Below are 27,639 nucleotides of genomic sequence, written 5' to 3'. Positions count from 1 at the left end.
CACAAGCGGAACCGCGGCTGTGTGGAACTTCAGTTGCACCGCGACCAGCTATCTTGCATGTTGTTTGAAGCGAGTGAACGTAACCAGCGGGTTAATTAACGATTAACGTTTAAACCCATCAACTCTCCTTGTTGTCGTGAGGTTCGCTTCTCTGTGAAGAAGACTGCTCGAAGCTGAGATGAATCAATTTGAACAGTAAGTTATCTGTCTGCGCTAGCCATGATGCTAACCACGATGTTAGTTTTAGCATCTACCCACAGTCACCAATTAGGTAGCATCTACCCACAGTCACCAATTAGGTAGCATCTACCCACAGTCACCAATTAGGTAGCATCTACCCACAGTCACCAATTAGGTAGCATCTACCCACAGTCACCAAATAGGTAGCATCTACCCACAGTCACCAAATAGGTAGCATCTACCCACAGTCACCAATTAGGTAGCATCTACCCACAGTCACCAATTAGGTAGCATCTACCCACAGTCACCAAATAGGTAACATCTACCCACAGTCACCAATTAGGTAGCATCTACCCACAGTCACCAATAAGATAGCATCTACCCACAGTCACCAATAAGATAGCATCTACCCACAGTCACCAATAAGATAGCATCTACCCACAGTCACCAATTAGGTAGCATCTACCCACAGTCACCAATTAGGTAGCATCTACCCACAGTCACCAATTAGGTAGCATCTACCCACAGTCACCAAATAGGTAGCATCTACCCACAGTCACCAAATAGGTAGCATCTACCCACAGTCACCAAATAGGTAGCATCTACCCACAGTCACCAATTAGGTAACGTTAGCTAACAGCAACCCTTGCGTGGTTGTAAACTGCATGGAAGTGGTAACTATTTAAGTCAGGCCTGGCTCCACTGAAAATTAGAATATTGAATCCGCCATGGAGGCCTGTTTTAATAACATTATCGTATGTCCCAGCTGCTTGCCATAGTTTTGAAGTAACCGCGAAAAAGCCTTTATTTGAGGACATTTTTCATGCTGCCAGCTACTATTGGTTATATTGAGCACCGGGCTCAACTCATTCTTCTGCATCACAATGCCAGCTGCGCTAAACGAGATTTCCCCGGTGAGCGATATCACTGTTTGCCTGGGTGCACGTTGTGGTGACCCACGGTGCCATAAATGACTGGTGCCTACCCATCAAAAGTGAAACATTTTCTGGTCATGGTTAACTATATTTTATTTAGAAAAATGTGTAAAACCTAAACAAAACATGTCCCTCTTTCTCAATATGTAACCCTGAACACGCCGTAACCCTGAACACGGAGTAACCCCTGAACACGGAGTAACCCCTGAACACGGAGTAACCCCTGAACACGGAGTAACCCCTGAACACGGAGTAACCCCTGAACACGGAGTAACCCCTAGCCGTGACCCCTGAACACGCCGTAACCCCTAGCTGTACCCCTGAACACGCTGTGACCCTAATTATAGACCAGGGTAGCCTACAACACTTTTACAAACAATTTTAGTAATATGTTAGTTATAATACTAAAGAGCATTTTCATAATTTAAAAAAATCAAAACCTACAAGTATTTACAGTTTTAAATAATGTTGTTATTATTCCAAGGAAGAACATTTGATAAACAAGCCACATTTGTGTTTATTTAAAATGTGGTTTGAACTGGGTGTGACTTGGTGACCTCTGTGTGAAAGTCTTGAGACTGATCTCTGGAATTAATAAGAAAAATATACATTTCTCATCTACCTCTCCAATGTCTTTACGGTGAATTAATAACTTGAAATGTTTAAATATTTCCAATAGGCGGCAGTATAAAACCACAAAGCATCAGTTCCAGTCTAAAGCAGCAAGATGATTGACAGGCAGTGTGCCATGCAGTGTGCCATGCAGTGTGCCATGCAGTGTGCCGTGCAGTGTGACATGCAGTGTGCCGTGCAGTGTGACATGCAGTGTGCCGTGCAGTGTGCCATGCAGTGTGCCATGCGGTGATGCAGTGTGCCATGCAGTGATGCAGTGTGACAGGCAGTGTGACATGCACTAATGCACAGTGCATTAGGAAAGTATTCACAACCCTTGACTTACACTTTTTATTATGTTACAGCCTTATTCCAAAATGGATTTGTTTTTTCCCCATCAATCTACACACAATACCACACAATGACAAAGCAAAAACAGGTTTATTTTTGTGTGCAATATTATTAAAAATAAAATAACTGCAATATCACATTTACATGAGTATTCAGACCCTTTACTCGGTACTTTGTTGAAGCACCTTTGGCAGCATGATGCTACAAGCTTGGCACACCTGTATTTGGGGAGTTTCTCCCATTCTTCTCTGCAGATCCTCTCAAGCTCTGTCAGGTTGGATGGGGAGCGTCGCTGCACAGCTATTTTCAGGTCTCTCCAGAGATGTTCGATCGGGCTCATGTCCAGGTTCTGGCTTGGCCACTAAAGGACATTCAGAGCCTTGTCCTGAAGCCACTCCTGCGTTGTCTTGGCTGTGTGCTTAGGATCGTTGTCCTGTTGGAAGGTGAACCTTTGCCCCAGTCTGAGGTCCTGAGCGCTCTGGAGCAGGTTTTTCTCAAGGATCTCTCTGTACTTTGCTCCGTTCATCTTTCCCTTGATCCTGACTAGTCTCCCAGTCCCTGCCTCTGAAAACATCTCCACAGCATGATGCTGCCACCACCATGCTTCACCGTAGGGATGGTACCAGGTTTCCTCCAGACGTGACGCTTGACATTTAGGCCAAAGAGTTCAATCTTGGTTTCATCAGACCAGAGAATATTGTTTCTCATTGTCTGAGAGTCCTTTAGGTGCCTTTTGGCAAACTCTAAGTGGGCTGTCTGGCCTTTTTCTGATGAGTGGCTTCTGTCTGGCCACTCTACCATAAAGACCTGATTGGTGGAGTGCTGCAGAGAAGGTTGTCCTTCTGGAAGGCTCTCCCATCCCCAAAGAGGAATTCTGGAGCTCTGTCAGTGACCATTGGGTTCCTGGTCACCTTCCTGACCAAGGCCCTTCTCTCCCAGTTTGGGCAGGCGGCCAGCTCTAGGAAGAGAGCTGAATTTCATCCAAAAGTAAAGGGGTCTGAATACTTTCAGAATGACCGGTACACAATCCATGTCTCAATTGTCTCAAGGCTTAAAAATCCTTCTTTAACCTGTCTCCTCCCCTTCATCCACACTAACCTTGTGAATCATAAACCTAATGCTTGATGTTGAAGTTACCACATAAGTAAAAAACAAGTGAAAACCAACATGCCAAACATCCTAAGAAAAAGTATTTATTCAGTAATCTAACAATTGGAAAATGAGTTGTTTTATACCAAACTTTACTGCATTGGCAATTGAAAGGGTTAGCTAGTTACATCCTTTCTCAGAGATGACTGAACAGGGTGGCTGCTCTAGAGTTCCATAGCCCAGCAGACTCACCTGGGGACAGAGGATGGACACTATGTTTTTAGAAAAGTCTGGGAGGAGAGTGCATCAATTTGAGTACATCCAATTCAACCAGTGGCCCTGGATAATATGGGTTAGGGTTAGGGTTAGGCAGGAGGCCCTGGATAATATGGGTTAGGCAGGAGGCCCTGGATAATATGGGTTAGGCAGGAGGCCCTGGATAATATGGGTTAGGCAGGAGGCCCTGGATAATATGGGTTAGGCAGGAGGCCCTGGATAATATGGGTTAGGCAGGAGGCCCTGGATAATATGGGTTAGGCAGGAGGCCCTGGATAATATGGGTTAGGGTTAGGCAGGAGGCCCTGGATAATATGGGTTAGGCAGGAGGCCCTGAATAATATGGGGTAGGTTTAGGCAGGAAGCCCTGGATAATATGTTATGGGTTAGGGTTAGGCAGGAGGCCCTGGGGCAGTGGGAGGTCAGGGCTGTATAATCCTGGAGGAACTCCCTGTCAGAGAGACTGGTTAGGCAGGAGGCCCTGGATAATATGTTATGGGTTAGGGTTAGGCAGGAGGCCCTGGGGCAGTGGGAGGTCAGGGGTGGGGGCTCACTTTCAAGCACACTCACTACCCCTATCAGTCCATCTCCAGGTGCTACAGAGATACTAGTGGCTGGGGTGATGCTGGCTCCACATCACCACGGTCATCAGCTGCTAGTGGCTGGGGTGATGCTGGCTCCACATCACCAAGGTCATCAGCTGCTAGTGGCTGGGGTAATACTGGCTCCACATCACCAAGGTCATCAGCTGCTAGTGGCTGGGGTAATACTGGCTCCACATCACCAAGGTCATCAGCTGCTAGTGGCTGGGGTAATACTGGCTCTACATCACCAAGGTCATCAACTGCTAGTGGCTGGGGTAATACTGGCTCCACATCACCAAGGTCATCAGCTGCTAGTGGCTGGGGTAATACTGGCTCCACATCACCAAGGTCATCAGCTGCTAGTGGCTGGGGTAATACTGGCTCCACATCACCAAGGTCATCAGCTGCTAGTGGCTGGGGTAATACTGGCTCCACATCACCAAGGTCATCAGCTGCTAGTGGCTGGGGTAATGCTGGCTCCACATCACCAAGGTCATCAGCTGCTAGTGGCTGGGGTAACGCTGGCTCCACATCACCAAGGTCATCAGCTGCTAGTGGCTGGGGTAATACTGGCTCCACATCACCAAGGTCATCAGCTGCTAGTGGCTGGGGTAACGCTGGCTCCACATCACCAAGGTCATCAGCTGCTAGTGGCTGGGGTAATACTGGCTCCACATCACCAAGGTCATCAGCTGCTAGTGGCTGGGGTAATACTGGCTCCACATCACCAAGGTCATCAGCTGCTAGTGGCTGGGGTAACGCTGGCTCCACATCACCAAGGTCATCAGCTGCTAGTGGCTGGGGTAATACTGGCTCCACATCACCAAGGTCATCAGCTGCTAGTGGCTGGGGTAACGCTGGCTCCACATCACCAAGGTCATCAGCTGCTAGTGGCTGGGGTAATGCTTTCTGACCATCTAACTGCCATCTCTCCAGAGCCCAGATTATTCCGGTTACATCTGTAGGCTGTAGCCAGCTAATTGGATCTAGCTAACGTGTGGTAGTTAGTCAACATGCATAGCTTCTGACACATCCCATGATCCTCCTTGCTTTACGTCTGACAGATATAGCTACCATAGGCTAGATAATGGGTTCGGATAATTGCACTTTAGTTCATTATCTAGCTAGCTATGTGTAAAACTGACAGTCTGGTTGTAAAACGCAACTACTTAGCTTGCTAACCAACAAGCTAACTAGCTTGACACTCGGTAACGTTAGCTTACCATGTTTTCAGGACAACTCGACATTCCTCTTGCGGTTCCCGGTCGACTCCTTCTTGCTTACTTACCGTTTTTGCCTTGTTGTCAAAAAGCCACACACTCGTTACACCGCTAATATGAAACATGACATTTAATATAAATGTAGGACGAACTCTGTCTTTAGTGTTTCCCTGGGGGTACAATAACTACTGAGCACAGGGCTTGAAATCATCTCTTTAAACACGGCCTAATGATCGTTCCCCAAAACGAGGAACTACTGCTCCCCGTAGTCACATTCTACGTGAGTCCAGTTAAAACACGACCTAATCCTGATTCGTCCAAATGATCGTTCCCCAAAACGAGGAACTACTGCTCCCCGTAGTCACATTCTACGTGAGTCCAGTTTAAACACGGCCTAATCCTGATTCGTCCAAATGATCGTTCCCCAAAACGAGGAACTACTGCTACCCGTAGTCACATTCTACGTGAGTCCAGTTTAAACACGGCCTAATCCTGATTCGTCCAAATGATCGTTCCCCAAAACGAGGAACTACTGCTCCCCGTAGTCACATTCTACGTGAGTCCAGTTAAAACACGGCCTAATCCTGATTAGTCCAAATGATCGTTCCCCAAAACGAGGAACTACTGCTACCCGTAGTCACATTCTACGTGAGTCCAGTTAAAACACGGCCTAATCCTGATTCGTCCAAATGATCGTTCCCCAAAACGAGGAACTACTGCTCCCCGTAGTCACATTCTACGTGAGTCCAGTTTAAAACACGGCCTAATCCTGATTCGTCCAAATGATCGTTCCCCAAAACGAGGAACTACTGCTACCCGTAGTCACATTCTACGTGAGTCCAGTTAAAACACGGCCTAATCCTGATTCGTCCAAATGATCGTTCCCCAAAACGAGGAACTACTGCTACCCGTAGTCACATTCTACGTGAGTCCAGTTTAAACACGGCCTAATCCTGATTAGTCCAAATGATCGTTCCCCAAAACGAGGAACTACTGCTACCCGTAGTCACATTCTACGTGAGTCCAGTTTAAAACACGGCCTAATCCTGATTCGTCCAAATGATCGTTCCCCAAAACGAGGAACTACTGCTACCCGTAGTCACATTCCACGTGAGTCTCGTTGTTTTCATGCGAATCTGTCCACCAGAGATTATAATCCTTGTCTCGAGATTTAAAAATCATTCTTTAACCCCCGTCTCCTCCCCTTCATCTACACTGATTTGAAGCGGATTTAATAAGTGACATCAATGGATCATAGCTTTCACACAGATTCACCTAGTCAGTCTGTCATGGAAAGAGCAGGTGTTCATAATGTTTTGTACACTCTGTTTATATTCTCCCCCCCCCCCAGTCTGAAAGATGATGCCTCAGGGGATCAGGAGTGTTAGGGTGTATAATGTGTGTGTATATTCTCTCCCCCCCAGTCTGAAAGATGATGCCTCAGGGGATCAGGAGTGTTAGGGTGTATAATGTGTGTGTATATTCTCCCCCTCCCCCCAGATGACGACCCATCAGGAGTGTTAGGGTGTATAATGTGTGTGTATATTCTCTCCCCCCCAGTCTGAAAGATGACGACCCATCAGGAGTGTTAGGGTGTATATTCTCTCCCCCCAGGAGTGTTAGGGTGTATAATGTGTGTGTATATTCTCCCCCCCAGTCTGAAAGATGACGACCTAGAGGATCAGGATGAGACGGTCTGTAACCGGGAGGAAGACTGCTCCATCAACAACAATCGACGCAAGGTACGCAACACACACTAAACACACAATCACGCGCACCAGTCAAAAGTTTGGACACCTACTCATTAAAGGGTTTTTCTTTATTTTTGCTATTTTCTACATTGTAGAATAATAGTGAAGACATCAAAACTATGAAATAACACATATGGAATCATGTAGGAACCAAACAAACATTAAAACTATGAAATAACACATCTGGAATCATGTAGTAACCAAACAAAGTGTTAAAGCTATGAAATAACACATCTGGAATCATGTAGTAACCAAACAAACATTAAAGCTATGAAATAACACATATGGAATCATGTTGGAACCAAACAAACATTAAAGCTATGAAATAACACATATGGAATCATGTAGTAACCAAACAAACATTAAAGCTATGAAATAACACATATGGAATCATGTAGTAACCAAACAAACATTAAAACTATGAAATAACACATATGGAATCATGTAGTAACCAAACAAACATTAAAGCTATGAAATAACACATATGGAATCATGTAGTAACCAAACAAACATTAAAGCTATGAAATAACACATCTGGAATCATGTAGTAACCAAACAAACATTAAAGCTATGAAATAACACATATGGAATCATGTTGGAACCAAACAAAGTGTTAAACAAATCAACATATATTTGAGATTCTTCAAAGTAGCCACCCTTTGCCTTGATGACAGCTTTGCACACACTTGGCATTCTCTCAACCAGCTTCACAAGGTAGTCACCTGGAATGCATTTAAACTAACAGGTGTGCCTTGTTAAACGTTAATTTGTGGAAGTTCTTTCCTCCTTAATGGATTTGAGCCAATCAGTTGTGTCGTGACAAGGTAGGGGTGGTAATACAGAAGATAGCACTATTTGGTAAAAGACCAAGTCCATATTATGGCAAGAACAGTACAAATTGTCAAAAAGAAACGACAGTCCATTACTTTAAGACATGAAGGTCAGTCAATCTGGAAAATTAAGAACTGTGAACATCAAACACCTTCATGAAACTGGCTCTCATGAGGACCGCCACAGGAAAGGAAGACCCAGAGTTACCTCTGCTGCAGAGGATAAGTTCATTACAGTTACCTGCACCTCAGACTGCAGCCCAAATAAATGCCTCACAGAGTTCAAGTAAAGGACACAACATCAGCTGTTCAGAGGAAACTGCGTGAATCAGGCCTTCATGGTCAAATTGCTGCAAAGAAACCACGACCAAAAGACACCAATAAGATAATAATAATATACCACATCCATTCCTTAAATATGAATTGAAGCATTACTTTACATTCTACAACTGGCATCACTGACAGACTTGACCAGATGGGAACTAATGGGATTCATCTCCCTCCTTCCGTCAATCTGTGCTCATCTATCCTATTTTCCCTCAAATCTGATGTAATATTTGGGTTCAAGTAATCCTTGCAGATTAAGCCTCTGTGTAACCTGTTTTATAGCTAATGCCTCATACTGACTGTGTGTGTGTTAGTGTGTGTGTGTTAGACAGTGAGTCCTGCAGTAGGGGAACATCCTCTCCAGTATAACTATACCTTGTGGTACTCATACTGACTGTGTGTGTGTGTGTGTGTTAGACGGTGAGTCCTGCAGTAGGGGAACATCCTCTCCAGTATAACTATACTTGTGGTACTCATACTGACTGTGTGTGTGTGTGTTAGACAGTGAGTCCTGCAGTAGGGGAACATCCTCTCCAGTATAACTATACTTGTGGTACTCATACTGACTGTGTGTGTGTGTGTGTGTGTGTGTAGGGGAACATCCTCCAGTATAACTATACCTTGTGGTACTCATACTGACTGTGTGTGTGTGTGTGTGTGTGTTAGACGGTGAGTCCTGCAGTAGGGGAACATCCTCTCCAGTATAACTATACCTTGTGGTACTCATACTGACTGTGTGTGTGTGTGTGTGTGTGTGTGTGTGTTAGACAGTGAGTCCTGCAGTAGGGGAACATCCTCTCCAGTATAACTATACCTTGTGGTACTCATACTGACTGTGTGTGTGTGTGTGTGTGTGTGTGTGTGTGTGTGTGTGTGTTAGACAGTGAGTCCTGCAGTAGGGGAACATCCTCTCCAGTATAACTATACCTTGTGGTACTCATACTGACTGTGTGTGTGTGTGTGTGTGTGTGTTAGACGGTGAGTCCTGCAGTAGGGGAACATCCTCTCCAGTATAACTATACCTTGTGGTATTCTCGGAGGACTCCGTCCCGGCCCGCCAACACACAGAGTTATGAACAGAACATCAGACAGATCGGCACGGTCGCATCGGTCAGTACACACACTACTAACACGCATCATACACACACACACACACTACTAACACGCATCATACACACACACACACTACTAACACGCATCATACACACACACACACACTACTAACACGCATCATATACACACACACACACACACACACACACACACCACTAACACGCATCATACACACACACACACACACCACTAACACGCATCATACACACACACACACACACCACTAACACGCATCATACACACACACACACCACTAACACACATCATATACACACACACACACACTAACACACATCATATACACACACACACACCACTAACACGCATCATATCAGTACACACACACACCACTAACACGCATCATATACACACACACACACACTACTAACACGCATCATATACACACACACACTACTAACACACATCATATACACACACACACACACACACACCACTAACACGCATCATATACACACACACTACTAACACACATCATATACACACACACACACACTACTAACACACATCATATACACACACACCACTAACACTCATCATATACACACACACACACACACACACCACTAACACGCATCATATACACACACACTACTAACACACATCATATACACACACACACACACTACTAACACACATCATATACACACACACCACTAACACTCATCATATACACACACACACACTACTAACACTCATCATATACACACACACACACACTACTAACACACATCATATACACACACACACACTAACACTCATCATATACACACACACACACTACTAACACTCATCATATACACACACACACACTACTAACACTCATCATATACACACACACACACTACTAACACTCATCATATACACACACACACACTACTAACACACATCATATACACACACACTACTAACACTCATCATATACACACACACACACTACTAACACGCATCATATACACACACACCACTAACACTCATCATATACACATACACACACACACTACTAACACACATATACACACACACCACTAACACGCATCATACACATATACACACACACCACTAACACGCATCATACACACACACACACCACTAACACGCATCATACACACACACACACACCACTAACACGCATCATACACACACACACACACCACTAACACGCATCATACACACACACACACACACCACTAACACGCATCATACACACACACACACCACTAACACGCATCATATACACACACACACACCACTAACACTCATCATACACACACACACACCACTAACACGCATCATATACACACACACACACCACTAACACGCATCATATACACACACACACACCACTAACACACATCATATACACACACACACACCACTAACACGCATCATACACACACACACACACCACTAACACACATCATATACACACACACACAGACTACTAACACACATCATATACACACACACACACACACACCACTAACACTCATCATATACACACACACACACCACTAACACACACACCACTAACACTCATCATATACACACACACACACCACTAACACGCATCATACACACACACACACACCACTAACACGCATCATACACACACACACACACCACTAACACGCATCATACACACACACACACCACTAACACGCATCATACACACACACACACCACTAACACGCATCATACACACACACACACCACTAACACTCATCATATACATACACACACACACACCACTAACACTCATCATATACACACACACACACCACTAACACTCATCATATACACACACACACACCACTAACACTCATCATATACACACACACACACCACTAACACGCATCATACACACACACACACCACTAACACACATCATACACACACACACACACACCACTAACACACATCATATACACACACACACACATCATATACACACACACACACACATCATATACACACACACACACCACTAACACTCATCATATACACACACACACACACTACTAACACGCATCATATACACACACACACACATCATATACACACACACACTACTAACACGCATCATATACACACACACACACCACTAACACGCATCATACACACACATCATACACACACACACACACACTACTAACACGCATCATATACACACACACACACATCATATACACACACACACTACTAACACGCATCATATACACACACACCACTAACACGCATCATACACACACACACCACTAACACGCATCATATACACACACACACACTACTAACACGCATCATATACACACACACACACATCATATACACACACACACTACTAACACGCATCATATACACACACACACACCACTAACACGCATCATATACACACACACACACCACTAACACGCATCATATACACACACACACACCACTAACACGCATCATATACACACACACACACCACTAACACGCATCATATACACACACACACACACCACTAACACGCATCATATACACACACACAGACCACTAACACGCATCATACACACACACACACACACCACTAACACACATCATATACACACACACACAGACTACTAACACACATCATATACACACACACACACCACTAACACACATATACACACACACCACTAACACTCATCATATACACACACACACACCACTAACACGCATCATACACACACACACACACCACTAACACGCATCATACACACACACACACACCACTAACACGCATCATACACACACACACACCACTAACACGCATCATACACACACACACACCACTAACACGCATCATATACACACACACACACACCACTAACACTCATCATATACACACACACACACCACTAACACTCATCATATACACACACACACACCACTAACACTCATCATATACACACACACACACCACTAACACTCATCATATACACACACACACACACCACTAACACTCATCATATACACACACACACACCACTAACACTCATCATATACACACACACACACCACTAACACGCATCATACACACACACACACCACTAACACACATCATACACACACACACACACACACACACCACTAACACACATCATATACACACACACACACATCATATACACACACACACACACACATCATATACACACACACACACCACTAACACACATCATATACACACACACACCACTAACACGCATCATACACACACACACACACACACTACTAACACGCATCATATACACACACACACACTACTAACACGCATCATATACACACACACACACCACTAACACGCATCATATACACACACACACACCACTAACACTCATCATATACACACACACACACACTACTAACACGCATCATATACACACACACACACACTACTAACACACATCATATACACACACACACACATCATATACACACGCATCATATACACACACACACACCACTAACACGCATCATACACACACATCATACACACACACACACTACTAACACGCATCATACACACACACACCACTAACACGCATCATATACACACACACACACATCATATACACACACACACTACTAACACGCATCATATACACACACACCACTAACACGCATCATACACACACACACCACTAACACGCATCATATATACACACACACACACCACTAACACGCATCATATACACACACACACACTACTAACACGCATCATATACACACACACACACATCATATACACACACACACTACTAACACGCATCATATACACACACACCACTAACACGCATCATACACACACACACCACTAACACGCATCATATATACACACACACACACCACTAACACTCATCATATACACACACACACACTACTAACACGCATCATACACACACACACTACTAACACGCATCATATACACACACACACACTACTAACACGCATCATATACACACACACACGCATCATATACACACACACACACATCATATACACACACACCACTAACACGCATCATATACACACACACACACACATCATATACACACACACTACTAACACGCATCATATACACACACACACCACTAACACGCATCATATACACACACACACACCACTAACACGCATCATACACACACACCACTAACACACATCATATACACACACACACACACACACCACTAACACGCATCATACACACACACCACTAACACACATCATATACACACACCACTAACACGCATCATATACACACACACACACACTACTAACACGCATCATATACACACACACACTACTAACACGCATCATATACACACACACACACACTACTAACACGCATCATATACACACACACACTACTAACACTCATCATATACACACACACACTACTAACACTCATCATATACACACACACACTACTAACACTCATCATATACACACACACACTACTAACACGCATAATATACACACACACACCACTAACACGCATCATACACACACACCACTAACACACATCATATACACACACACACACCACTAACACGCATCATATACACACACACCACTAACACGCATCATATACACACACACACACCACTAACACGCATCATATACACACACACACACACACTACTAACACACATCATATACACACACACCACTAACACACATCATATACACACACACACACCACTAACACGCATCATATACACACACACACACCACTAACACGCATCATATACACACACACACACCACTAACACGCATCATATACACACACACACACCACTAACACGCATTATATACACACACACACCACTAACACGCATTATATACACACACACACCACTAACACGCATCATATACACACACACACCACTAACACACATCATATACACACACACCACTAACACTCATCATATACACACACACCACTAACACACATCATATACACACACACACCACTAACACACATCATATACACACACACACACCACTAACACGCATCATATACACACACACACCACTAACACACATCATATACACACACACCACTAACACACATCATATACACACACACCACTAACACTCATCATATACACACACACCACTAACACACATATACACACACACCACTAACACGCATCATATACACACACACACACCACTAACACGCATCATATACACACACACACACCACTAACACGCATCATACACACACACCACTAACACGCATCATACACACACACCACTAACACACATCATATACACACACACACACCACTAACACGCATCATATACACACACACACACACACTACTAACACACATCATATACACACACACACTACTAACACACATCATATACACACACACACTACTAACACACATCATATACACACACACACACCACTAACACACATCATACACACACACCACTAACACGCATCATACACACACACCACTAACACGCATCATATACACACACACCACTAACACGCATCATATACACACACACCACTAACACTCATCATATACACACACACTACTAACACACATCATATACACACACACCACTAACACGCATCATACACACACACACACCACTAACACGCATCATACACACACACACACCACTAACACGCATCATACACACACACACACACCACTAACACGCATCATACACACACACACACACCACTAACACGCATCATACACACACACACCACTAACACGCATCATATACACACACACACACCACTAACACGCATCATACACACACACACACACCACTAACACGCATCATACACACACACACCACTAACACGCATCATACACACACACACACTACTAACACGCATCATACACACACACACACACCACTAACACGCATCATATACACACACACACACACACATCATACACACACACACACTACTAACACTCATTATACACACACTGTGTTTAACATGTGGTTGATAGGGTTAGGATGTGACCGGCTGATTGGTTGATGTTATCTTGTGCTGTGATTGGTTGCCAGGTGGAGCAGTTCTGGAAGTTCTACAGTCACCTGGTGCGACCGGGAGATCTGACTGGCCACTCTGACTTCCACCTGTTTAAAGAGGGAATCAAACCCATGTGGGAGGTACCATGTCTATATACATTATATTATTATATATGGGTATAATGTGGGAGGTAACATGTCTATATACATTATATTATTCTATATGGGTATAATGTGGGAGGTAACATGTCTATATACATTATATTATTATATATGGGTATAATGTGGGAGGTAACATGTCTATATACATTATATTATTATATATGGGTATAATGTGGGAGGTAACATGTCTATATACATTATATTATTATATATGGGTATAATGTGGGAGGTACCATGTCTATATACATTATATTATTATATATGGGTATAATGTGGGAGGTAACATGTCTATATACATTATATTATTATATATGGGTATAATGTGGGAGGTAACATGTAGATATATACATTATATTATTATTCTATATGGGTATAATGTGGGAGGTACCATGTCTATATACATTATATTATTATATATGGGTATAATGTGGGAGGTAACATGTCTATATACATTATATTATTATTCTATATGGGTATAATGTGGGAGGTAACATGTCTATATACATTATATTATATATATGGGTATAATGTGGGAGGTAACATGTCTATATACATTATATTATTATATATGGGTATAATGTGGGAGGTAACATGTAGATATATACATTATATTATTCTATATGGGTATAATGTGGGAGGTAACATGTAGATATATACATTATATTATTATTATATATGGGTATAATGTGGGAGGTAACATGTCTATATACATTATATTATTATATATGGGTATAATGTGGGAGGTAACATGTAGATATATACATTATATTATTATATATGGGTATAATGTGGGAGGTAACATGTCTATATACATTATATTATTATTATATATGGGTATAATGTGGGAGGTAACATGTCTATATACATTATGTTATTATTATATATGGGAGGTAACATGTAGATATATACATTATATTATTATATACGGGTATAATGTGGGAGGTAACATGTAGATATATACATTATATTATTATTCTATATGGGTATAATGTGGGAGGTAACATGTCTATATACATTATATTATTATATATGGGTATAATGTGGGAGGTAACATGTCTATATACATTATATTATTATTCTATATGGGTATAATGTGGGAGGTAACATGTAGATATATACATTATATTATTATTCTATATGGGTATAATGTGGGAGGTAACATGTCTATATACATTATATTATTATTATATATGGGTATAATGTGGGAGGTAACATGTCTATATACATTATATTATTATTCTATATGGGTATAATGTGGGAGGTAACATGTCTATATACATTATATTATTATTATATATGGGTATAATGTGGGAGGTAACATGTCTATATACATTATATTATTATATATATGGGTATAATGTGGGAGGTAACATGTCTATATACATTATATTATTATATATGGGTATAATGTGGGAGGTAACATGTCTATATACATTATATTATTATATATGGGTATAATGTGGGAGGTAACATGTCTATATACATTATATTATTATTCTATATGGGTATAATGTGGGAGGTACCATGTCTATATACATTATATTATTATATATATGGGTATAATGTGGGAGGTAACATGTCTATATACATTATATTATTATATATGGGTATAATGTGGGAGGTAACATGTCTATATACATTATATTATTATATATGGGTATAATGTGGGAGGTAACATGTAGATATATACATTATATTATTATTCTATATGGGTATAATGTGGGAGGTAACATGTCTATATACATTATATTATTATTATATATGGGTATAATGTGGGAGGTAACATGTCTATATACATTATATTATTATTCTATATGGGAGGTAACATGTCTATATACATTATATTATTATTATATATGGGTATAATGTGGGAGGTAACATGTAGATATATACATTATATTATTATTCTATATGGGTATAATGTGGGAGGTAACATGTCTATATACATTATATTATTATTATATATGGGTATAATGTGGGAGGTAACATGTCTATATACATTATATTATTATTCTATATGGGTATAATGTGGGAGGTAACATGTCTATATACATTATATTATTATATATGGGTATAATGTGGGAGGTAACATGTAGATATATACATTATATTATTATATATGGGTATAATGTGGGAGGTAACATGTCTATATATACATTATATTATTATATATGGGTATAATGTGGGAGGTACCATGTCTATATACATTATATTATTATATATGGGTATAATGTGGGAGGTAACATGTAGATATATACATTATATTATTATTCTATATGGGTATAATGTGGGAGGTAACATGTAGATATATACATTATATTATTCTATATGGGTATAATGTGGGAGGTAACATGTAGATATATACATTATATTATTATATATGGGTATAATGTGGGAGGTAACATGTCTATATACATTATATTATTATTATATATGGGTATAATGTGGGAGGTAACATGTCTATATACATTATGTTATTATTATATATGGGAGGTAACATGTAGATATATACATTATATTATTATATACGGGTATAATGTGGGAGGTAACATGTAGATATATACATTATATTATTATTCTATATGGGTATAATGTGGGAGGTAACATGTCTATATACATTATGTTATTATTATATATGGGAGGTAACATGTAGATATATACATTATATTATTATATATGGGTATAATGTGGGAGGTAACATGTCTATATATACATTATATTATTATTCTATATGGGTATAATGTGGGAGGTAACATGTCTATATATACATTGTTATTATTATATATACAGTTGAAGTCAGAAGTTTACATACACCGTAGCCACAATTCCTGACATTTAATCCTAGTAAAAATTCCGTTTTAGGTCAGTTAGGATCACCACTTCATTTGAAGAATGTGAAATGTCAGAATAATTAGTAGAGAGAATGATTTATTTCAGCTGTTATTTCTTTCATCACATTCCCAGGGGGTCAGAAGTTTACAGACACTCAATTAATATTTGGTAGCATTGCCTTTTAAATTGTTTAACTTGGGTCAAACATTTTGGGTAGCCATCCACAAGCTTCCCACAATTAGTTGGGTGAATTTTGGCCCATTCCTCCTGACAGAGCTGGTGTAACTGAGTCAGGTTTGTAGGCCTCCTTGTTCGCACACACTTTTTCAGTTCTGCCCACAAATGTTCAATAGGATTGAGGTCAGGGCTTTGTGATGGCCACTCCAATACCTTGACTTTGTTGTCCTTAAGCCATTTTGCCACAACTTTGGAAGTATGCTTGGGGCGAAGTCTTTTGGAGGATGGCCTGGTGTCAAGAAGGGCAGCAAAGAAGCCACTTCTCTCCAGGAAAAACATCAGGGACAGACTGATATTCTGCAAAAGGTACAGGGATTGGACTGCTGAGGACTGAGGGTAAAGTCATTTTCTCTGATGAATCCCCTTTCCGATTGTTTGGGGCATCCTGAAAAAAGCTTGTCCGGAGAAGACAAGGTGAGCGCTACCATCAGTCCTGTGTCATGCCAACAGTAAAGCATCCTGAGACCATTCATGTGTGGGGTAGCTTCTCAGCCAAGGGACTGGGCTCACTCACAATTTGCCTAAGAACACAGCCATGAATAAAGAATGGTACCAACACATCCTCCGAGAGCAACTTCTCCCAACCATCCAGGAACAGTTTGGTGATGAACAATGCCTTTTCCATCATGATGGAGCACCTTGCCATAAGGCAAAAGTGATAACTAAGTGGCTCGGGGACAAAACATTGTTATTTTGGGTCCATGGCCAGAAAACTCCCCAGACCTTAATCCCATTGAGAACTTGTGGTCAATCCTCAAGAGGCGGGTGGACAAATAAAAAGCCACAAATTCTGACAAACTCCAGCATTGATTATGCAAGAATGGGCTGCCATCAGTCAGGATGTGGCTCAGAAGTTAATTGACAGCATGCCAGGGCGGATTGCAGAGGTCTTGAAAAAGAAGGGTCAACACTGCAAATATTGACTCTTTGCATCAACTTCATGTAATTGTCAATAAAAGCCTTTGACACGTATGAAATGCTTGTAATTATACTTCAGTATTCCATAGTAACATCTGACAGAAATATCTAAAGACACTGAAGCAGCAAACTTTGTGGAAATTAATATTTGTGTCGTTCTCAAAACTTTTGGCCACGACTTTATACAGATGATATTATTTTTTAAATGTTTATTATATATAGGTATAATGTGGGAGGTGTGTGTCTCTAAGATGGTGAGTCCATCAGTATGCATCCCATCCAGTATAACCATACCTTTTTTGGTATTCACTGTGTGTGTGTGTGTGTAACCCTCCAGGATGAAGCTAATAAGAACGGAGGGAAGTGGATCATCAGGCTGAGGAAAGGTCTGTTGTTGTTATTATAAGACACAACCTGTTCGCTTTGCTTCTCATGTTGTCTTTTACCATTCTCTAAATCTCCCTTCAAGTGTAGACGTCACATCAACACCTACTGGAGATGGTACTGGATAGCTACAGTAGCTAGCCTAGCTAACAAACTAGCTACATCACAACACATACTGGAAAAGGTACTGGATAGCTACAGTAGCTAGCCTAGCTAATGAACTAGCTACATCACAACACATACTGGAAAAGGTACTGGATAGCTACAGTAGCTAGCCTAGCTAATGAACTAGCTACATCACAACACATACTGGAGAGCTACAGTAGCTAGCCTAGCTAACGAACTAGCTACATCACAACACATACTGGAGGAGGTACTGGATAGCTACAGTAGCTAGCCTAGCTAACGAACTAGCTACATCACAACACATACTGGAAGAGGTACTGGATAGCTACAGTAGCTAGCCTAGCTAATGAACTAGCTACATCACAATACATACTGGAGGAGGTACTGGATAGCTACAGTAGCTAGCCTAGCTAACGAACTAGCTACATCACAACACATACTGGAGGAGGTACTGGATAGCTACAGTAGCTAGCTTAGCTAATGAACTAGCTACATCACAACACATACTGGAGGAGGTACTGGGTAGCTACAGTAGCTAGCTTAGCTAATGAACTAGCTACATCACAACACATACTGGAAGAGGTACTGGGTAGCTAGCCTAGCTAATGAACTAGCTACATCACAACACATACTGGAGGAGGTACTGGATAGCTACAGTAGCTAGCTTAGCTAATGAACTAGCTACATCACAACACATTTACATTACATTTAAGTCATTTAGCAGACGCTCTTATCCAGAAGAGGTACTGGATAGCTACAGTAGCTAGCCTAGCTAATGAACTAGCTACATCACAACACATACTGGAAGAGGTACTGGATAGCTACAGTAGCTAGCCTAGCTAACGAACTAGCTACATCACAACACATACTGGAGGAAGTACTGGATAGCTACAGTAGCTAGCCTAGCTAATGAACTAGCTACATCACAACACATACTGGAGGAGGTACTGGATAGCTAGCCTAGCTAACGAACTAGCTACATCACAACACATACTGGAGGAGGTACTGGATAGCTACAGTAGCTAGCCTAGCTAACTATCTAGCTACGTCGGCTTAAGGGACGTTCTGGTACTGGTTCCGACCGCCATTTTGCTTAGAAATCGATCTGTGGACACTAGATTAAAATGGCTTGAATTGAGCAGGATCCCTGATTTTCAGAAGCACCGGAGAATGTCTACGGTGTGAAACAGGAAGTGAAATCTGACACCACTTGTTGTTGACAGGTCTGGCCAGCAGGTTCTGGGAGAACATTATTCTGGCCATGTTGGGAGAACAGTTCATGGTGGGAGAGGAGATCTGTGGGGTGGTGGTCTCTATACGGTTCCAGGTACGTACACACACACACACACACACAGAGAGGAGATCTGTGGGTTGGTGGTCTCTATTCGCTTCCAGGTACGTACACACACACACACACAGAGAGGAGATCTGTGGGGTGGTGGTCTCTATACGGTTCCAGGTACGTACACACACACACACACACACAGAGAGGAGATCTGTGGGTTGGTGGTCTCTATTCGCTTCCAGGTACGTACACACACACACACACACACAGAGAGGAGATCTGTGGAGTGGTGGTCTCTATTCGCTTCCAGGTACGTACACACACACACACACAGAGAGGAGATCTGTGGAGTGGTGGTCTCTATTCGCTTCCAGGTACGTACACACACACACACACACACAGAGAGAGGAGATCTGTGGGGTGGTGGTCTCTATTCGCTTCCAGGTACGTACGTACACACACACACACACACACACACACACACACACACAGAGAGAGGAGATCTGTGGGGTGGTGGTCTCTATTCGCTTCCAGGTATGTACACACACACCACACACACGTGTGGTTTGGCGCATGGCCGCTTGGTGCAATACAGCTCAATCTACCACATTCCTGGCTATTGGTTGTCACTAGTTACCACAGCCACAAAACCTAACTATTTTTACAATTTCTATTCTTAAAATATGGTTTTAAACCTTAACCCTAACATCGATGGGGCTGTAGTGGAGCTGGTCGAGAGTTTCAAGTTCGTTGGTGATGTGGACACCATCATCAAATCAAATGTATTAATATAGCCCTTCGTACATCAGCTGATATCTCAAAGTGCTGTACAGAAACCCAGCCTAAAACCCCAAACAGCAAGCAATGCAGGTGTAGAAGCACGTTGGCCAGGAAAAACTCCCTAGAAAGGCCAAAACCTAGGAACAAACCTAGAGAGGAACCAGGCTCTGAGGGGGGGGGGCAGTCCTCTTCTGGCTGTGCCAGGTGGAGATTATAACAGAACATGGCCAAGATGTTCAAATGTTCATAAATGACCAGCATGGTCAAATAATAGGTCTGGGACAGGTAGCACGCCCGGTGAACAGGTCAGGGTTCAGCAGGTCTGGGACAGGTAGCACGTCCGGTGAAAGGTCAGGGTTCAGCAGGTCTGGGACAGGTAGCACGCCCGGTGAACAGGCCAGGGTTCCATAGCTGCAGGCAGAACAGTTGAAACTGGAGCAGCAAGGAGTCATGCCAGGTAGTCCTGAGGCATGGTCCTAGGGCTCAGGTCCTCCGAGAGAGAGAGTGAATTAGATATAACAAACTGACCCTAGCCCCCCGACACATAAACTACTGCAGTATAAATACTGGAGGCTGAGACGGGAGGGGTCAGGAGACACTGTGGCCCCATCCGATGATACCCCCGGACAGTGCCAAACAGGAAGGATATAACCCCACCCACTTTGCCAAAGCACAGCCCCCACACCACTAGAGGGATATCTTCAACCACCAACTTACCATCCTGAGACAAGGCTGAGTATAGCCCACAAAGTTCTCCGCCATGGCACAACCCAAGGGGGGGCACATCCCAGACAGGAAGATCACATCAGTGACTCAACCCACTCAAGAGACGCACCCCTCCTAGGGATGGCATGAAAGAGCACCAGAAAGCCAGTGACTCAGCCCCTGTAACAGGGTTAGAGGCAGAGAATCCCAGTGGAAAGAGGGGAACCGGCCAGGCAGAGACAGCAAGGGCGGTTCGTTGCTGCAGAGCCTTTCCGTCATGGTCCAAACATACCAAGAAATTGGTGAAGAGGGCACAACAAAACCTTTTCCCCCTCAGGAGACTGAAAAGATTTGGCATGGGTCTCCAGATCCTCAAAAATGTCTACAGCTGCAACATCGATAGCATCCTGACTAGTTGCATCACTGTCTGGTATGGTAACTGCTCAGCATCTGACCATAAGGCACTACAGAGGGTAGTGTGTACGGCCCAGTACATCATTGGTGCCAAGCTTCCTGCCATCCAGGACCTATATAATAGGCGGTGTCTAAGGAAAGCCCATAAAATTGTCAGACTCATCAAGTCATAGACTGTTCTCCCTGCTACCACACGGCAAGCAGTACCGGAGCACCAAGTCTGGGTCCAAAAGGCTTCCCTGATCATTTTCGTCTGCAACCACTGAAAAGCATAGCGCAACAGTCAAATAATATTACTAGAAAATATTCATATTCATGAATTCACTATGCAATATTTTGAAACACAGCTTAGCCTTTTGTTAATCACCTTGTTGTCTCAGATTTTGAAATGATGCTTTACAGCCAAAGCAATCCAAGCGTTTGTGTAAATTTATCGATAGCCTAGCATAGCATTATGTCCAGCTAGCAGCAGGAAGCTTGGTCACGAAAATGAAAAAAAAAGTTAAATTAATCGTTTACCTTTGATCTTCGGATGTTTTCACTCACGAGACTCCCAGTTACACAACAAATGTTCCTTTTTTTCCCATAAAGAATATTTTTTTAAATACCGACGTTTGTTTGTTTATGTCAGAAATCCACAGGAAAGAGTGGTCACGACAATGCAGACAGCAGAAATTCCAAATAGTTTTCATAATGTCCACAGAAACATGTCAAACATTTTTTATAATCATTCCTAGTAGTCTGGTGCTAGATATCCCTTATGGGTATTGGTATCTAGTAGTCTGGTGCTAGATATGCCTTATGGGTATTGGTATCTAGTAGTCTGGTTCTAGATATGCCTTATGGGTATTGGTATCTAGTAGTCTGGTGCTAGATATGCCTTATGGGTATTGGTATCTAGTAGTCTGGTGCTAGATATGCCTTATGGGTATTGGTATCTAGTAGTCTGGTGCTAGATATGCCTTATGGGTATTGGTATCTAGTAGTCTGGTGCTAGATATGCCTTATGGGTATTGGTATCTAGTAGTCTGGTGCTAGATATGCCTTATGGGTATTGGTATCTAGTAGTCTGGTGCTAGATATGCCTTATGGGTATTGGTATCTAGTAGTCTGGTTCTAGATATGCCTTATGGGTATTGAAGCTGACATTCTATACCATTTGGTATCTAGTAGTCTGGTTCTAGATATGCCTTATGGGTATTGAAGCTGACATTCTATACCATTTGGTATCTAGTAGTCTGGTTCTAGATATGCCTTATGGGTATTGGTATCTAGTAGTCTGGTTCTAGATATGCCTTATGGGTATTGGTATCTAGTAGTCTGGTTCTAGATATGCCTTATGGGTATTGAAGCTGACATTCTATACCATTTGGTATCTAGTAGTCTGGTGCTAGATATGCCTTATGGGTATTGGTATCTAGTAGTCTGGTGCTAGATATGCCTTATGGGTATTGGTATCTAGTAGTCTGGTGCTAGATATGCCTTATGGGTATTGGTATCTAGTAGTCTGGTGCTAGATATGCCTTATGGGTATTGGTATCTAGTAGTCTGGTTCTAGATATGCCTTATGGGTATTGGTATCTAGTAGTCTGGTTCTAGATATGCCTTATGGGTATTGAAGCTGACATTCTATACCATTTGGTATCTAGTAGTCTGGTTCTAGATATGCCTTATGGGTATTGGTATCTAGTAGTCTGGTTCTAGATATGCCTTATGGGTATTGAAGCTGACATTCTATACCATTTGGTATCTAGTAGTCTGGTTCTAGATATGGGTATTGAAGCTGACATTCTATACCATTGGTATCTAGTAGTCTGGTTCTAGATATGGGTGTTGAAGCTGACATTCTATACCATTGGTATCTAGTAGTCTGGTTCTAGATATGCCTTATGGGTATTGGTATCTAGTAGTCTGGTTCTAGATATGCCTTATGGGTATTGAAGCTGACATTCTATACCATTTGGTATCTAGTAGTCTGGTTCTAGATATGCCTTATGGGTATTGGTATCTAGTAGTCTGGTTCTAGATATGCCTTATGGGTATTGAAGCTGACATTCTATACCATTTGGTATCTAGTAGTCTGGTTCTAGATATGGGTATTGAAGCTGACATTCTATACCATTGGTATCTAGTAGTCTGGTTCTAGATATGGGTGTTGAAGCTGACATTCTATACCATTTGGTATCTAGTAGTCTGGTTCTAGATATGGGTATTGAAGCTGACATTCTATACCATTTGGTATCTAGTAGTCTGGTTCTAGATATGCCTTATGGGTATTGAAGCTGACATTCTATACCATTTGGTATCTAGTAGTCTGGTTCTAGATATGCCTTATGGGTATTGAAGCTGACATTCTATACCATTTGGTATCTAGTAGTCTGGTTCTAGATATGGGTATTGAAGCTGACATTCTATACCATTGGTATCTAGTAGTCTGGTTCTAGATATGGGTATTGAAGCTGACATTCTATACCATTGGTATCTAGTGCTAGATATGCCTTACTCCCTCCGTCCCTTATCTCACGGCTGCCAGAAACGGGTTTGGTCTCACGGCGCCTCCCTTTCAGCATCTGCCTCCATTTCACAGTCAGTTCATACAGGATGATGTCACTTCCCCGTCTCACTCTATCATTTATTTCCAGCTGTTAACGATGAAAAAAGCGGAGAGCTTTATATCCAAATAATTTGAAAAGTTTCCGATCTCCTACTTACAGTATTTGTGAAATGTAATTGTATGTTAGTGGCCTGCGAGTGGTATTTTTGGGATAACTGTAATAAAAAGGTTTTCGGTTAGGGATTTTCTTCTAAACGTTAACGATCCAAAATTTGTTTAAACATTTTAAATGTCACATCCCTACTACTAAGGGCACAAAGTTGGCAAAGGATTCCCTCTCGAAGAGGGGGAGCCCTCGATGACTCGGCAACGAGCGTGTTGACTTGTGAACGCGAATATCGAGTGGTCAGTGTAATGTGTGTTTCTCTAGGAAGACATCCTGTCTATATGACAGCCAGCGATCAGGGTTAGTGTGTAATGTGTGTTTCTCTAGGAAGACATCCTGTCTATATGACAGCCAGCGATCAGGGTTAGTGTGTAATGTGTGTTTCTCTAGGAAGACATCCTGTCTATATGACAGCCAGCGATCAGGGTTAGTGTGTAATGTGTGTTTCTCTAGGAAGACATCCTGTCTATATGACAGCCAGCGATCAGGGTTAGTGTGTAATGTGTGTTTCTCTAGGAAGACATCCTGTCTATATGACAGCCAGCGATCAGGGTTAGTGTGTAATGTGTGTTTCTCTAGGAAGACATCCTGTCTATATGACAGCCAGCGATCAGGGTTAGTGTGTAATGTTCTTGTTGTTTACAGGAAGACATCTTGTCTATATGGAATAAGACGGCCAGCGATCAGGTGACGACATCTAGAATCCGAGACACTCTTCGACGCGTTCTGAACCTCCCTCCCAACACCATCATGGAGTACAAGACACACAACGACAGCCTCAAGTACGATTCACACACACACTCCCACCTAACACCATCGTGGACACACAACGACCACTCAGTGTTTTGTGTCGTCTCTAAGGAGAATTCTGTTTATTGATCTGTCTTTTCTTCTTAGGGATAATTCCAGCTTCCGCAACACAAAGATCACCCTGTGAAGAGATGGAGGATGGAGTGGAGGGAGGGAGAGACTGGAGTGGAGGGAGGGAGAGACTGGAGTGGAGGGAGGGAGAGACTGGAGTGGAGGGAGGGAGAGACTGGAGTGGAGGGAGGGAGAGACTGGAGTGGAGGGGGGAGAGACTGGAGTGGAGGGGGGAGAGACTGGAGTGGGGGAGAGACTGGAGTGGAGGGGGAGAGACTGGAGTGGAGGGAGGGAGAGACTGGAGTGGAGGGAGAGACTGGAGTGGAGGGAGGGAGAGACTGGAGTGGAGGGAGGGAGAGACTGGAGTGGAGGGAGGGAGAGACTGGAGTGGAGGGAGGGAGAGACTGGAGTGGAGGGAGGGAGAGACTGGAGTGGAGGGAGGGAGAGACTGGAGTGGAGGGAGAGAACGTTTTCTCCCTCCCTCCACTCCCATCTCTGCCTCTCTCACTCAGAGATTTTTCACTGCGGAGATGCAGTAGTGCGTTTCTGCAGCTTGTTCCTGAGTTACAACAGGCCAGTGTGTGGGACCGACTGTGTTCTTCCATGACAATACAGAAATAAAAGTGTCTTTGGTATCCTGTCTGACCACGTCATTATTACATTAACCCTAATCTTAATCTGTTTTTAAAATCCTAAATGTGACCTGTGGAATGCTCATATAATGTTGACCATATGGTTCCATGTGGTTGTTTCCTGTCCAGTGTTGACTATGGTTCCATGTGGTTGTTTCCTGTCCAGTGTTGACTATATGGTTCCATGTGGTTGTTTCCTGTCCAGTGTTGACTATATGGTTCCATGTGGTTGTTTCCTGTCCAGTGTTGACCATATGG

The 27,639-nt window shown here is 42.4% G+C and overlaps 1 protein-coding gene and 1 long non-coding RNA gene across 2 annotated transcripts; both read left to right on the top strand.

Annotated features, from left to right (window-relative positions):
• Nucleotides 1-26,943, top strand: eif4e2rs1 (eukaryotic translation initiation factor 4E family member 2 related sequence 1). Its single transcript, XM_065025093.1, has 8 exons — nt 1-195; nt 6,905-6,989; nt 9,131-9,265; nt 15,362-15,466; nt 19,812-19,860; nt 21,208-21,311; nt 26,534-26,670; nt 26,786-26,943. The coding sequence occupies exons 1-8, from the start codon at nt 179-181 to the stop codon at nt 26,823-26,825; spliced, it is 672 nt and encodes a 223-aa protein (XP_064881165.1). The 5' UTR covers nt 1-178; the 3' UTR covers nt 26,826-26,943.
• On the top strand, nt 21,450-23,658 carry LOC135574201 (uncharacterized). The gene is made up of 2 exons (XR_010465224.1): nt 21,450-22,380; nt 22,426-23,658. It is a non-coding gene; the product is annotated as an uncharacterized LOC135574201 (long non-coding RNA).
• Nucleotides 26,944-27,639: the final 696 nt, after the last annotated feature.

Source organism: Oncorhynchus nerka, linkage group LG12 (assembly GCF_034236695.1).
Source record: "Oncorhynchus nerka isolate Pitt River linkage group LG12, Oner_Uvic_2.0, whole genome shotgun sequence".
NCBI lineage: Eukaryota > Metazoa > Chordata > Actinopteri > Salmoniformes > Salmonidae > Oncorhynchus > Oncorhynchus nerka.
This window is presented reverse-complemented; position numbering and strand designations above follow the sequence as displayed.